General features: G+C 35.1%; 3 protein-coding genes across 3 annotated transcripts; 2 read left to right on the top strand and 1 right to left on the bottom strand.

Annotated features, from left to right (window-relative positions):
• The first annotated feature begins 713 nt into the window (after positions 1–713).
• LOC7495326 (B3 domain-containing transcription repressor VAL1) lies at positions 714–8,082 on the top strand. The gene is made up of 14 exons (XM_024591804.2): positions 714–1,027; positions 1,308–1,422; positions 2,560–2,641; positions 2,788–2,889; positions 3,405–4,069; positions 4,181–4,277; positions 4,369–4,543; positions 5,108–5,187; positions 5,307–5,364; positions 5,472–5,731; positions 5,881–5,930; positions 6,363–6,476; positions 6,594–6,661; positions 7,079–8,082. Exons 2-14 carry the CDS (start codon positions 1,310–1,312, stop codon positions 7,777–7,779), a joined length of 2,565 nt encoding a protein of 854 aa, XP_024447572.1. The 5' UTR covers positions 714–1,027; positions 1,308–1,309; the 3' UTR covers positions 7,780–8,082.
• Positions 8,083–9,774: 1,692 nt separating this feature from the next.
• On the top strand, positions 9,775–11,589 carry LOC7458810 (extra-large guanine nucleotide-binding protein 3). The gene is made up of 3 exons (XM_002325605.3): positions 9,775–10,532; positions 10,722–10,825; positions 11,198–11,589. Exons 1-3 carry the CDS (start codon positions 9,942–9,944, stop codon positions 11,472–11,474), a joined length of 972 nt encoding a protein of 323 aa, XP_002325641.1. The 5' UTR covers positions 9,775–9,941; the 3' UTR covers positions 11,475–11,589.
• Positions 11,590–12,682: 1,093 nt separating this feature from the next.
• On the bottom strand, positions 12,683–13,811 carry LOC7458811 (RING-H2 finger protein ATL73). Its single transcript, XM_024591329.2, has one exon. It carries the CDS (start codon positions 13,488–13,490, stop codon positions 12,924–12,926), a length of 567 nt encoding a protein of 188 aa, XP_024447097.1. The 5' UTR covers positions 13,491–13,811; the 3' UTR covers positions 12,683–12,923.
• Positions 13,812–14,646: the final 835 nt, after the last annotated feature.

Raw genomic sequence — 14,646 nt, 5'->3', positions numbered from 1 at the left:
CGGCAGAAGTTTCTAAAATATCTTTAATAGAGAGATAAAGATTTAATTTTTTATATAAAAAACTTATAATTAACCTCTTTCAAATATTAAGTTGTATCATTTAAAATGAAAAAACTTACATCAACATCTCAATTTCAATTTAAATGTCGGTGATGAAATATATACCATCCAAAAGATGAGATATACATAACCTTTCAATGAAATAAGGCTTTCTTAGCTCTCTTTTTCAAAATGATTTTAGTGTGAAAAAACATAAAATTCATAATATTTTAATGGTTTTTTTATTAACGTGAGTGTTCGGGTCAGCTTGCGCGTACCTTAACTATTTTTACAGGCCTTGAAGTTAACAACCATGTAAACCTCCAGTGGCCTTAAAGTTTGTGAGACTCGAACTAGTAACATCTATATTTTAATACTTTTTAATAGTATTGAAATATGATTATATCATTAAAAAAAACTCAAAAAACCACTAAAATATTGATATTTATTCAATCCAAATATATTTTGAAAATTACTTAAAAGAGTCTATAATGTATAAAAAATATCAATATTTTTATCATTCAACTAAATTAATAAATAAATAAATAAAAAATAACCCGATCCAATCTTAATAATAGGAGTAATATATTGGACGAAACAGATCACAAAAACCCACGAAACCGCCGCTTGATGGTGTCATTGTCCGAATGAGTGAGTGAAAGAAAAAGAGTCAACTCGAACCCACTCGACCCAGACTCGACTCAACTCGACTACCCGTCCCCTACTTTTCTATGTTTGTTAGGAAAGCGGCGTCAAGTGTCGTGCATGCATCTTTCCTTTTTCCTCTCTCCCCTTCCTTCGCATATTTGCATGCACTCTCTCTCTCCCTCTCTCATTTGTAAAACACACACACACACACACACACTTTGTCTCTTGTCTCTGCCCATAATAATACAAACAAACAAATTAACTCGCCGTTACTCTCCTCTTTGACTCACCCCTCTTCTTCTTCTTCTTCACCCAGTACTAGTCACTGACATTAATGAAGGTAAATATGCTGAAAAAATTGTTTCTTTTTTAGTTTTTTTGCTTAAAGATTTGGGCCTTTTCTTCTATAATTTCTTACTATTGAGGGGTTGTTGAGATTTGGAATTATTCATAATGTTGTGCGTGGAGAGATTGACAAGTTTTGATTCTTGTTTCAATTGAATTGTGGGTTTTGATCAAAAAGGGGTTTTAGGGATTCTTATGATTGGGTTTTGTTGTTGATGATGATTGGTTTGTTATTAGTTGAAAGGGTTGATTTTTATTTATTTTTTTAATAAAAGAAATGGGCACCAAGATTTGCATGAATGCATCGTGTCAAACTACAACGACTCATGAATGGAAGAGAGGTTGGCCTTTGCGATCTGGTGGTCACGCTCTTCTCTGCTTTAATTGCGGGTAATTTCCTTGTCGTGGATTTAATTTCCAATGCTAGTAGCTATGTAGCTTCTCAAAGAGCAGTTTGGGGATGTTTTGATTCAAGTTCATCACTTTGTTGTTTCTGCTAATTGGGTTTTGACTTTTCTAGATTTCTGTCATCTGGAGTGTTTTAGTACTTTGTTGTAAGAATCGGTGACATTATGATTATTGTTATTAAGACACCTATATTTAGATAATCAGTACTAGAGTATAACCATCTATATTTAGGGCAACTACTTGTTATTATATCATGGAAAGTCTTGATCTTTAATTATAGCATGTAAGCAGCTAATCATGGCTTATACTCAACGATACAAATCACTCAATCTGTATGTTTCTGCACCCACAGCTACAATGTATTGAATTCTGTCGATGGTATTGACCAGCTGAAGAAAATTGCTGGCCGTCCTAGGAGAACCTATCAAATTTTATCTTTAGCAGAATGAGTCTAAATCAGTAAACTTTGTGTTTGACTGGCAGAAGGACAGTCAGAGGAAGGGGTTGAGCTACAATTATTTCCCATCCTTGCATGTTCGATTTTTCTTTTGTTCTGATGTGGACAATTGGCTTGCTTTGATAATGAATGAATAATTATTTCCTATCTCATGCATTTGGCTGGTAATGGATCCTTAATTTCAATTTGAATGAATAACCCATTTTCGCATGATATGCAACTGTAGCAAATGTTAATTTTAGACAGAGATGCTGCCATCTCAGATGCTTTGACAAATCTTAGTAGTTAAGATTTGAACTGGTTCACTTGATTTGAACTGGTTCACTTGATTTGAACTGGTTCACTTGACAGCTCTTTGAGTTTGATATGCATGGTTTTTCTTTAATGAACTTATGCGATACATGAAGCTTTATACCAATCTCATAGTAGTTTCCATATGCTTCGTGAAATCATGAGACACCTTATTACTTTTGTAATTTTTGTAACATTTTAACAATTACTCTGGCTGACCTTGTGTGTGCATTACAAGTTGCTTTTACCTTTAACTTAGAAACATCATGTTTCTGATTCATCATTCTATTGATGTCCATATGTTTACTTCCATTTATTTTCACTAAATCCTTGCTAATTTAACTTGGGTTATATCTTTATTTGTAACTTAGATCTGCATATGAGGATTCCCTTTTCTGTGATACTTTCCACTCTGAGGAACCTGGATGGAGGGAATGCAATATATGCACCAAGGTAAGTTAATGGTCTGGTGGCTTTTACTTTTTCCAAATCCTTCCTTTTGTTTGTTGAACCTTTCTTATATTATATCAACTTATGGCCCTCCTCCAAAAAGAAGAAGAACAGAAGAGAAAAATGTCTAATTGAAAATTGTTTTGCAGCGTCTCCATTGTGGATGCATAGCCTCTAAATTTTTGCTTGAACTCTTGGATTATGGGGGTGTTGGGTGTAGTAGCTGTGCAAGGAGTTCTCGACTTCATTCAGTAAGATGAATTGCTTCTAGCATTTCTAATTTGCTGTATGCAGTATGTTTGAATATTAGTTTGATTGGTTTAAACAACTGCTTTTGCTTTTTTACCTTTTCTGGTCATTCTGTCAAAAGTATGAATTATACATAGTTATAGAGGCTCAATAAATTACATGCTACACATGTTTATGGCTTTGAAGACTTTGGTTGTCTTGATGATTCTTCAGAAAAATAGTTTCAGGATTGCTGACTGTTTGTCACATACAATTTGGTGACAGAAATGATTAATGTGTTCTTGTGAAAAAGCTAGATAGTTGTGGAAGCTTATCCTTAAGCATTTCTAGGTAATAATGTTTGCACGTCCCTATAGATTCTCATGCTCACATTTTATTTTCATGACTTAAATTTATGGTTATGGTTGTCGTATAAAGGATAATGTATTTTCTTGGCATTTATTTGGTAGCAAGACAGTGTGCTTTTAGTGGTTCTAATCATGTGCTCATTCATTTGTTTTTCTATTTGTTCATGCAGATGCAAAGTGATGAGATTCCTAATGGGTATGGCTCATTGACAAGAAATAATGCTGGTGATTTGGAGTCCATTCCTGTTGAAAGCACAGTGGCTGCTAATGACTATGATGAGGGAGGACTTGCTCAGTTGTGCAGGCTTATAGAGGCTAGTGAACCCAGCCTATTGCATCCTTCCGAGAGAGCCAACGCTAATGGATGTCTTGGGCAATTCAGACAAGAGGAGATCAGGCATGCAATTGGGGATATTGGCACAGGCTTCTCAAACATGACTCTACCATCAGTCGGATCATCTAAATTCACCAACCCAGACAATATGAGTTCATTGTTAGACATGAGAGATATGCACTGTTCACTTTCTGAGCCATCTCTGAGTATGGCTTTGGGAGCTCCATCCGGGACTACAAATTTTGCACCCTTTCCTGGTGGGGCTGTTGAAGGAAGGGAACAAGGCAAAACACCTTCTTCCTTTCAGCAGGGACAAAGATCTCGACCAATATTGCCTAAACCCTCAAAACCGGGCCTTTTGTCAAGTTCAGAAAATAATAAAGGTTCAGCTTCTGAGCTACGGATTGCAAGGCCACCTGCTGAGGGGCGTGGAAAGAATCAGTTACTTCCTCGGTATTGGCCAAGGATCACTGACCAAGAGCTGCAGCAACTATCTGGAGAGTATCCTTTATTTTAAAGTCTAATTCGTTGGATAAATTTGCATTTGTGATTTGTTTTTTCATCATAAATGGATTCAGAATTAGTGGTTTCCTTAAGTATGTTATCTTAAAGTTTGAACTCCAATATTGTGCCATTGTTTGAGAAGATTCTCAGTGCCAGTGATGCTGGTCGAATTGGTCGTTTGGTTCTCCCAAAAGCATGTGCAGAAGTAATACAGCCTGTGCCTTTCTCTTCGTTTCATTTTTTGTTCCTGCTTCCTTCTTTGCTTTTGTATTTGCATAAACTTTAAAATATTGCAGGCATATTTTCCTCCTATTTCTCAATCTGAAGGCATTCCCTTAAAGATTCAAGATATAAAAGGGAGAGAATGGACGTTTCAGTTCAGATTTTGGCCCAACAACAACAGTAGGATGTATGTGTTGGAGGGTGTAACCCCTTGCATACAATCTATGCAATTAAAAGCGGGAGATACAAGTATGCTCGGTTACATTCTTGCTTAAAGTAGATATTAATGTCTGAGTTCTCACAACATTTTTTGCACATTGAATCATATTCTGTGATGCTTTATTGTAAAATTCATGCTATTCCTAGCCGGGGGTGGTTGTGTGCGTGATTTTTTATTTCTATTCTTGATTAAAGGAAGATGTTAATACATAGCTATTAGGATATATATTGCTTCATTCAAATATAAGCCGTTTAACAATGGTTTGGTTTATGTAGAAACCAATATGGACTAAGATGGCAGTACAGCTGTTTAAATTAATGGAACACAATATAACTAGTTTTGGCATGAAAGGAGAGGTTCTCAGCTGCATTACCTTTTTAAATCTTATCTATCTGTATGAAATTTGAGTTCTTTCAAACAGGACTAAAGCACATTGATGTTGCCTTGTTTGATTATTGTATGTTCTATTATGCTTGTCATATTTTTGCATCCTTTAACCTATTGGAATTTGGAGGTAATTATCACTTTCATTTCAAGTGTTTCTCTTTCTCTCTAATGTTATCTTATGAATGCTATTTTTTTTCCTATTCCAGTAACATTTAGCCGTATAGATCCTGGAGGCAAACTTGTCATGGGATTTCGCAAATCAACAAACAACAATGAAGATATACAGGTTGAGCCTTATTGGCATTTTCACTTCATTCTGAATCCTCTTACTTTCAGATGCCATATCTCTTTTTAAATGTGTGGGCGGATTTACATGTACTTTGTACATGCTTGTTGAATGAACAGGACGCCCAGGCATCTGGTCTTCCTGATGGCACTGCTTCAGGGGAAACTTCTTTATCTGGTACTGTTGAGACTCTCCTTGCAGTAAGTGGTTAATCTGTCCTTTTTAGATCATTAAAGGCAGCAGGGATCCTGACCTAAATTCTCTGTCTGAACATTTGAAATTAGCTGATGGATATATTGGCTGGAACAATAGTGAGAACCATGGGGGCGGGATAAATGGGGATCTACTGCAGCAAACAACAGCACCAACAGAGAAGAAAAGGACTCGAAATATTGGACCTAAAAGTAAGAGGTTACTCATGCATAGTGAAGATGCTATGGAGCTAAGACTAACATGGGAGGAAGCGCAGGACTTGCTTCGTCCACCCCCAAGTGTGAAACCAACCATTGTCACTATCGAGGACCATGAATTTGAAGAATATGATGTAGGTTTCTCTTATTTGATGTTCTTGCTTGCCTATGCATTGCAAGTTATATGTGCAGTGATGCTTTAAAGGATTCAGTGCATTGAAGCTCTAAATTCGACCATTTTTTCTAGATAAACTATTTGATAAAATTTCTTTATTTCATTTAGGAGCCTCCAGTTTTTGGGAAGAGGACCATATTTACTTCTCGATCACCTGGGTAAGGATTCTTGTATATGCATAGTGTTACATTTTGTGTTAAGAAAAGAAACCTACCATAATGGGTTGGTGAAGGATATTTTGGAGTTCTTTCAGCATTTGTCCAATGTATTATTTATATGTTGTCAATGTTTCCCTACAGTACATTGAACACAAATTTTGAATAAGGCTCTGGTAGTTTTTAATAGAAAGGGCATGTTGTGATCCCATAGCCCTTGATATGGATGATGGCACAGTTTTTTCTGCTTGCTTGCTCCCTCCTTCTTACTACCTTTAATTAAGGGAAGCAAGAGAGACCAAGTAGCTCTATGGTTATGCAGCATGTTTGGGGTAATGTAGGTTCTTGGTAGAAACTCTTAATCTGCATGAATGGGCTTGTGTAGTGAAGTGCTCCATGTCAGTTCTTTTAATGCTCAATAACTGAATCTTTCAGGAGACAAGAACAGTGGGCTCAATGTGATGATTGTTCCAAATGGCGAAAGCTTCCTGTGGATGCTCTTCTCCCCCCGAAATGGACGTGTTCAGAGAATGCTTGGGATTCAAGCAGGTTGCTCATTTTTTGCTTATGAAATATTGTTTTTTGTTCTTTAGGGTATTTCATTAAAAATCATTCATGATTGATATTTGGTTTAACAATTCATATTTTTATGGTCAACTTTACTAGGTGTACATGTTCTGTACCCGAAGAGATGACTCCAAAGGATTTGGATAATCTTCTGAGAGTGAGCAAAGGTATGATAGACCCTTTCTGCTTTCTGCATAAGCTTTTATACATTGGAGAGTTTTCATCGGTGTCATTAGATTTAGTTTCTAATACAAGTGGGTGAAATCACCATGACTAGACAACTTAAATTTCATATTAATGCAGGTCGGTTGATAACACACACACACACACACACATGCAGGAAAACACAGGATTTGAATTGTTGTTGATAGTTTTTTAGTGAAGATTTTCATTTAAAATGTAAGCTTAATAACCTGATACATACATCACTGATTCAGTTACTATCAAGTAGAAGATAGGGTTGAATAATCATGGTGATATTATATTATTGAGATTTTCCTTTGAAGTGCAAGATTTTTATTATTGATGAATCTCAAAACATCTCCTTGATTTGAAAACCCACCCGTAAATCTTTGTAAACGCAGATTTCAAGAAGCGAAGGATTTTAGAAAGCCAAAAGCGGTTCCAAAACTGTGAGCCTTCTGGCTTAGATGCTCTGGCTAGCGCTGCAGTTTTAGGAGACAATCTAGATGATTCAGGTGAGCCATCAGTTGGAGCCACCACAAAGCATCCCCGTCACCGCCCTGGTTGCACTTGCATCGTTTGCATTCAACCACCAAGTGGGAAAGGCAAGCACAAGCCCACATGCACATGTAATGTCTGCATGACTGTAAAGCGCCGTTTTAAAACCCTCATGCTGCGCAAGAAGAAGCGCCAATCAGAACGCGAAGCAGAAACTTCTCAGAAGGACAACATGGATCGTAAGGAATCAGAAGCGAATGGCACAATGAGTCATGAAGTGTTGCCTATAAACAATCCGGAGACTGAAGTCGGTCAAAGCAAAACGCAAACTGAGAAGCCAGAAACTAGTGCTGGACAAATAGACCTAAATTGTCATCCTAACAGGGAGGACATGCCGCTGGACATGCCAGGATTGAGCACGATGAACCTTGTTGACTTGGCCAACACACCGTTGGATAATTATATCAAGCAAAACGGTCTTTCAAGCTTGGTGTGGGACCAAGAGGGAGGTCAAGCTCAACATAGTGGAGAGAGTCTAAGGCGCCTGTCCGATGAAGCATTTCTTGCATCAATAGGATGGGCTCATGAGAGCAGACGCGATTGACGGTGCTGTCTATTCGATTTATATCGGCTTGATATGGTAGTTCACGAGGAGTTCGATTTTCTTCACTCGAATAGTGTAATTTATTTTCGTTTTTTTTTTTTAATGTCCCCTCCAAAGGGGTGGTGCTATACATATCTCTACAGTCATAGAAAATGCAATTTTGCTGTATGTTTAATTTTCCATTCACACAACATCTTCCCCTTGATATTACTCTGTTAGAATCTGTGGTTGCTCCATTCGAAGTCCTGCCTACCACTGCGATCGTAATGGGAGGTTCATATGCCTGGTTTTTTGTACTTGTTATATTTGATCAGTTCATCTCAAACCCTATACTTTCATTTGGCTCAAGTTAACCCCACTATTTCCTACTAACATTGAATATTTGATTCCCTTTATCCACCTGGATTATAAATTAAATAGCCACATCAATACTGTGTGATACAAAATAATTGAACAAGATGATCTTAAATTCCCTTCTAATAAGAAGCAATTAGGTTAGGTTTAGGGTTTGTTTATTAACAAGAAGCAGGTATTTTATGCTCTTTGCCCAGAACAGGGGCGGGGTACATTTTTATTTTTATTTTGAATTATTTTTTTATGTTTTTATTTTGATTTGTTTTGTTGATATCAAAAATAATTTTTAAAAAAAAAAATATTATTTTAATATATTTCTTAATAAAATAGTACTTTAAAAATTAAATATCTGCTATATATTACTCTCTTTCCTTGCAGCAGAGCATAAACAAATGGGGTTCTTTCTGATCAAATTAATTTAAAGTGGAGAGACCATGGACTAATCAACCTTTGGTTAATTAAAATTAAATAGCTAGGGTTCAATTAATATTCTCATTTATGGTTGGCTAGGTGTAAATAATAAAATCCTGCGAAACCCGTGAACCCTTGGACACTACTTACAATCTCAAAATGTCAACCATCTCCATTAATACTTTGATTCACTTATAATTATACAGCTCGCCCGTGCTTTGTTACGTTTATTTTTTTATTTAAAAAACCGATATTCAAGCACTGTAAACATGTTTTAAATTAAAAACAAATTATAATCTCGTAACTCGAGTTATTACTCTTACTAGATCCAATAAGATTGTTTGATTTAATTATATAATAAAAAAAAACGTTTGTGCCTGGTCCTCCCGAAGGTCCAACCGGCCTAATCCATTTCTTGGCCACATTGATGATTGATCTTTCCGTGTTCAATATGCATAGGGCATGCTCTACTGTTTTGTTGGTTCAGTACTGCGTCTCGAAAACCTCTCCATCAACATTTTCCAGAAAAGGTTTTGGATATATATATATATATATATATATAGAGAGAGAGAGAGAGAGCTGCTTAATTAGAACTTATAAATCAAAATCCATCTGTCAAGGATGGATAAAATGATCAGTAGCTGGATCAAGTCTTTTTTAGTCGGCAACTGTACGTCTGTTGTTGCATGGAACTGTTCAAATGATATCAGTAGCTGGATCAAGTCTTTCTTAGTAGTGGAAGAAGAAGAAGAGCTACAAGGCATCCATTGTGGTCAATTACGCGTTAATATTCTAGCTAGCTAACATGGGAGATCAGTTATCTTAATTACCATTTCTTAATTAAGTTAGCTAGCATTCTTGTACCAACCCAAGTGAGACAAAATATATTTGACCCACACCACCAAAATCGTGTCATTAGTGTGCTAATTAATAATTAGTCCGGCCTCGTATTTGTCTGTTTTCATGCTAGGGTTGATCAATCCACGTAGAGAGTGATTCAATCCACGTAGAGAGTCACGCATCACGGGTTGATATAAATTACCCTGAAAAGATATCGTTTGAAATTTTTAAAATATTAAAATGATATTTTAAAAAAATATATATTTTATCTTCAAATCAGGTTTTGATTTAATCAAATGGATGGTTGTAGTGTGATCAAGTTAACTTCTACCTGTTTTTTTTTTAAAAAAAAAACTTGGCCTGGGCTAAATTCCAAGTTGATTTTCCGAGCAGCTTAATTAATGTCCGGCCTAGCTAGATGTTAGCCATTTATGTATAAAATCATCGACATTACCTATGAAACTTAATGAACTCATTCCACCTCTATTTCAACCAATTTCCACAGCTCTGATCACAATTTCTCTCCGAGGAAAAAAAGAAGCTTGATAAGCTAAAAAATGGGGGACTTGAAAACGTTGGCAAAGGCAAGAATGGAGCTTGAAGAATTGTATTCAGGAATCCCAGATGATTCAGTCAATCTCACTTTTCAAGACCTAGCAATACATGTAAAACAAAGCAAAAATAGTACACCAGAGAAGATAAACACCACTACCAATAAAGAACCAATTCAAGAAGCCAAAACCCCTAAACAAGTTTCTCCTCTAACCAAGTTGCCTAGCCTTGATTTCAACAGAGGTTTACAGGCTTCCAAAAATCATCAACAACCTCGTCATCTTGCTGAAGGGCACCCACTTGGTCAATCCCATAAACATAACCTGCAGCATGATGATACTCATAGTCCGTGTGGCACTATTGGATCATATCATCATGATCAAAGCAATCATGGTCATGCAAATATAGGTAGAAAAGGTCCTTCAAAATCAAGGTTTGCACCGGAGAGGAGCAGGGAATTTGATGATGTGAGTGTTATGAGCATGGATTCTATGTACCAAGAAAGAAGTGGAAGACCTCGTCGCCCTGGAATCCCTCACTCCAATATTTGCGCCGTTTGCTCTACTTACATCTATATTTTTCGGCATCGTTGCTTGGTGAGTATACTAACCAATCCTCTTTCTTTCTTTCTTTCTTTCTTTTTTTTAAAAAAATTAAGCCCCAGATTCGATAAAGAGAGATGCTTTCGATAGTGGTTTATAAGTTATGTTTGAGGTGATTTAATACTTGTATTGTAGATTTATATTCTTGTATTGATGGCTAAGAAATGATGATTTTGTCTACAGGTTTGTGGAAGAGTCCATTGCCGAAATTGTGTAAGCATAGGAATGGGAGAGATGACAGAAGGAAGAAAGTGCATCGACTGTTTAGGGAGAAGGTTCAGTCAAAGGTAACATCTCTAAGCATATTTCCTTCAAATTAATATTTTATCTTATATATTTTCATGCATGGTTGATTAATTAACAAGTATTGAATATGCAAAACTTAATTTAAATTAAATTTATTTGTCATTAAATCTGTAGATGACCTTGCATTGAAAGGGACTCTGAAATTTCTCCGATCCATAAACTTGGATTAAATTCTAATCTTTCACCATTAACCTTAATTTATTTGATTGTCCTTGCTTAAAGCGTAGTCATGATGCTATATTGACCTAATTTATGGGCCAGATTTTCATCATTAATGATGATGGACAGCTCTAAATAATTTACTGTGGCAACCAAATATCAAACTCTAACAATTTGTCTGATTTTTTATACAGATACATTAGTAGAGCAGGAATGGTAGGGTGTTGTTCGGGGTATCCTAGTGATGTAAAGCAGGCAGAGCTCAGGTGGGCTGAGAAGGGGCCGAGAAGGGCAGGGGAGAGAGCATTCGGCCATGGCAACATGACCTCAAGATCAAGAAACCCTATGTCGACTCCTCCAAGGCCCTCCAATAAGGCAGGTGTTAGCATGAGTCAAGATCTTCCTTCTTTTGTTACAAGCTCGCCTTATTCTCCTTACAGTACTCCTAAACATCACCAGCTGCCCTTGTAGGAAGGGCCCTTAATGAATCGGGATGCTTTATGTTTGTTTGTTCTTGTACTTGATCATTTGTTTTTATTTGCTAATACTCTGTGGTTTAATTAAATGTGGGATGATTTTTCTATAATTAGTGAACTTGGTAATGAAAAACTGGTCACATAAAATAAACGCTACTGAGCATATATATAGTCCATATGTAATATAGTGTTTAATTTTTATGTTTAGAATTTTTGTGTATTTTGTATTAGAACCAATAAAAAAAAAAGTTTGGAAACATTTCAAAACCTATTTGAATTAAAATTCAGAAGTCAAAAGCCATGAAATAAGAGTTTTTAAATAAATATGCTATATATAATATCATATTTAACACTTACAACAAAATCCACAAACAAAAGAATAAAATTTAGTTATTATTAACAAAAGAAAAAAAATAGTAATAGGGAGATAACATGTTTCCTTGAATATTTTATATGTCCCTTTAACATATATATATATATATATAAGGATTTTATTAAGGGAGGCCAAAATTAATATAACAAGACATAATATTTTTTTAATTTATTATACATAAGTTATAAAAAAAATACAAACATATAATGATCTTTGCACAAGGTAAAAGGTTTTGAGCAATACTAAATTGAGTCAAAGCGATGAAGTTAATTTCATCTCATCGTGAGAAAAAAATTGGTAATTTTGATGGTTAATTCTGCTAAAAACAAAACATAAAAAAATATAATCAAGACAAACCAATAAAATATATCTAATCAATTAGAAAAAAAAACATCACTATAACAAGAATTCAAAAATAAATTTGGTAAAACTAGCAGATCTGAGCAAAAAAACAAAAAGAAGCAAAAATAATAGAATTATGAAAAAATCTTATCAAATTCTTAACGAACATCTCAAAACGAGACAAAAATAAATTTTAAATTTGGGGTTAGCAATGCTCAATTATCTTGATTTGTTTGATGAAAAAAAAATTAATTGATAGCGCTCTGCTTCAATCTTTCTGTTTGCTATTTATATTTACCTTTTATATTAGGGTTGCAAGAAAAAAGGGTAAAATTCATTAAGTTAAAAAAATTATTTATAACTTTATATTTTTTCTTTCCACAAGAAGATAATTTTAAATTCAGTGAAAAACAAATATATTTATTATTAGAAGGCTTACCTATTTAAATATCACATCTTCTTACACTATTACTAAGAGCAAAAAAATCTACAAAATCAGTCATCGCAATTAATCTCTTCTATTTTAGAACATTAATTAAACACAGCCTTAAGCATAGAAAAGAAAATATATGTACATTAAAGAAATAAAGGGTCCTGTTTGTCCTCCAATATTCTACAATAACAGAATGTTCCATAGAAGCAAGGCTTGACCTCCTCGCAGGAAATTTGGTGCCGGCAACCAATTACTACTTTATTGGGTTTCGCCACCTACATGTGTATTGTGCTAAGTTATCCGCCGGTTCCATTTTCCAGGACCGGGATTCTCACATTCGGCTCATCTACATCACAATTATTTGCTGACTGATCAAGTGCTAATGTTTGTCGGCATAAGGGACATGATGAATGTAACAATAACCATTTGTCTATGCATTTAACATGGAAACCATGGCTACATTTTGGTAGCACTCTTACCTTTTCGCCTTCCGAAAACTCTCCAAGGCATATTGTACAATCAGTGACCTGAATATTTAGTCCTGGTTCATAAGTTACCACCGGAATCTGCCCCAGTGCACTTTTCATTAGTCCTGTATTAGTGGCCGCAGCTAGGCGTGAAGCAGCTTGCTGCGGAGTCTCAAAGCCAATTCTATAGCCACATCTTATAGCACAACGTGCTATGGACTTTATTCCAAGAGCACATAAGAATGCAAACAGCAAAGCTGCCAAAACTATCACCATGTTGCTGTTTTCATCACTGTTGAGGATACTCGAATTCCTGCATCCATGGCTATCAGGTGGCATCCCAGAATCCATGCCCAAGAGCAAGCGGTGCGGGCGGTATACTACTGAAGTTTGCATGGCTTGTTTGATTTGATCCGTCAGGTCGCAGCTTCCATTGAAGGATCATGCAGCATGATAGGGTTCAATTTTGTAGAAAATATGTGCTTTAGCTATGGTAGATATTTTATTTTTTGGTTCAAGGTAACTATAGATATGGACCTAGCTAGGTATGTTGCATATATTCCATCCGATAAAAGACCTCAAGAAAAGCAGCATCTACTTGATCAGAAGGATAAGAGAAAGTCTAGTAGTTATCCAAAATTGGGACCATAGAATGCTATAATACACCAAATTGATCAGAACTATGGTCCTCTCCTACCCACATCCAATGCTTTGTGTGAAGATAGATAGCAGAGGAGTAGAGAGTTTGTCTTCCATAAGTGGTCACTGAAATACATTTGAAGAGATATTTCAAGGATAGATATTTTTGAGTTGGGGGTGTAAGTGGTTGTCAATGCTTCAAGTTCACTACAATTTTGGCCGTATTTCATATAAAGTATCATAGCATGATTCCATCGTGTACTTGAAATTTTATTCTGAACAGGTCTCAAGGAACATGAATCCTGACTTGAATAATTAGTTAATTAATTAATTATAATAATATTATTTATTTATTTTTAATTAAAGATAGTTTATACTTGGTGTTTGGTAGGTCAATGTTACTTATATCTAGTATCTATAAAATGTTATTTTTTATGGAGGTATGGACTCTCCGATGCTTAAATAAATATCTTTTTTAAAGAGATAAAATACAATAATATTATAGAGAAAGATGCTTTAAAATATATATACAATAAAAAATAAAAATTATGAATCTTTGTTTTGAAGGTTTCATGGTATATTTGTAACCCATGAGTTTTGTCTTTTTATAGAGAAAAGATGCTGGAGTGTAATATTATCTTTGTGATATTTTGAGTTATATTATGAGTTGTATTTCACTCATTTAATCAAGCTAAAAGATAGAGAAATGATTGACTATGAAAGACTTTAATACATCTAATGGTCTTTGTGGAGTATAAACTTGTTTAATTAAGTTTATTTATTGAAAAATAATTTATTTACGATTTTATATAAAAATCTATAAAATTGATGGTGTTAAACTTAATCATCTCTTAAGTCTAGCTAATATCACACTCAACGTGTTTAGGTTAGGCACATTATCAAGCTCATCTAT

This window comes from Populus trichocarpa, chromosome 19, assembly GCF_000002775.5.
Source record: "Populus trichocarpa isolate Nisqually-1 chromosome 19, P.trichocarpa_v4.1, whole genome shotgun sequence".
Lineage (NCBI taxonomy): Eukaryota > Viridiplantae > Streptophyta > Magnoliopsida > Malpighiales > Salicaceae > Populus > Populus trichocarpa.
The sequence above is the reverse complement of the archived record's forward strand: the minus strand, read 5'-3'. Positions and strand labels throughout refer to the sequence as shown.

Excerpts from the sequence above, each read along its gene's own strand:
- LOC7495326 (XM_024591804.2), top strand. The coding sequence starts at position 1,310 with ATGGGCACCAAGATTTGCATGAATGCATCGTGTCAAACTACAACGACT. Across the intron at positions 2,890-3,404 it reads GGAGTTCTCGACTTCATTCA|ATGCAAAGTGATGAGATTCC; the intron begins GTAAGATGAATT and ends TTGTTCATGCAG. Across the intron at positions 5,188-5,306 it reads ACAACAATGAAGATATACAG|GACGCCCAGGCATCTGGTCT; the intron begins GTTGAGCCTTAT and ends TTGAATGAACAG.
- LOC7458810 (XM_002325605.3), top strand. The coding sequence starts at position 9,942 with ATGGGGGACTTGAAAACGTTGGCAAAGGCAAGAATGGAGCTTGAAGAA. Across the intron at positions 10,533-10,721 it reads TTTTTCGGCATCGTTGCTTG|GTTTGTGGAAGAGTCCATTG; the intron begins GTGAGTATACTA and ends TTTTGTCTACAG. Across the intron at positions 10,826-11,197 it reads GGGAGAAGGTTCAGTCAAAG|ATACATTAGTAGAGCAGGAA; the intron begins GTAACATCTCTA and ends TTTTTTATACAG.
- LOC7458811 (XM_024591329.2), bottom strand. The coding sequence starts at position 13,490 with ATGCAAACTTCAGTAGTATACCGCCCGCACCGCTTGCTCTTGGGCATG.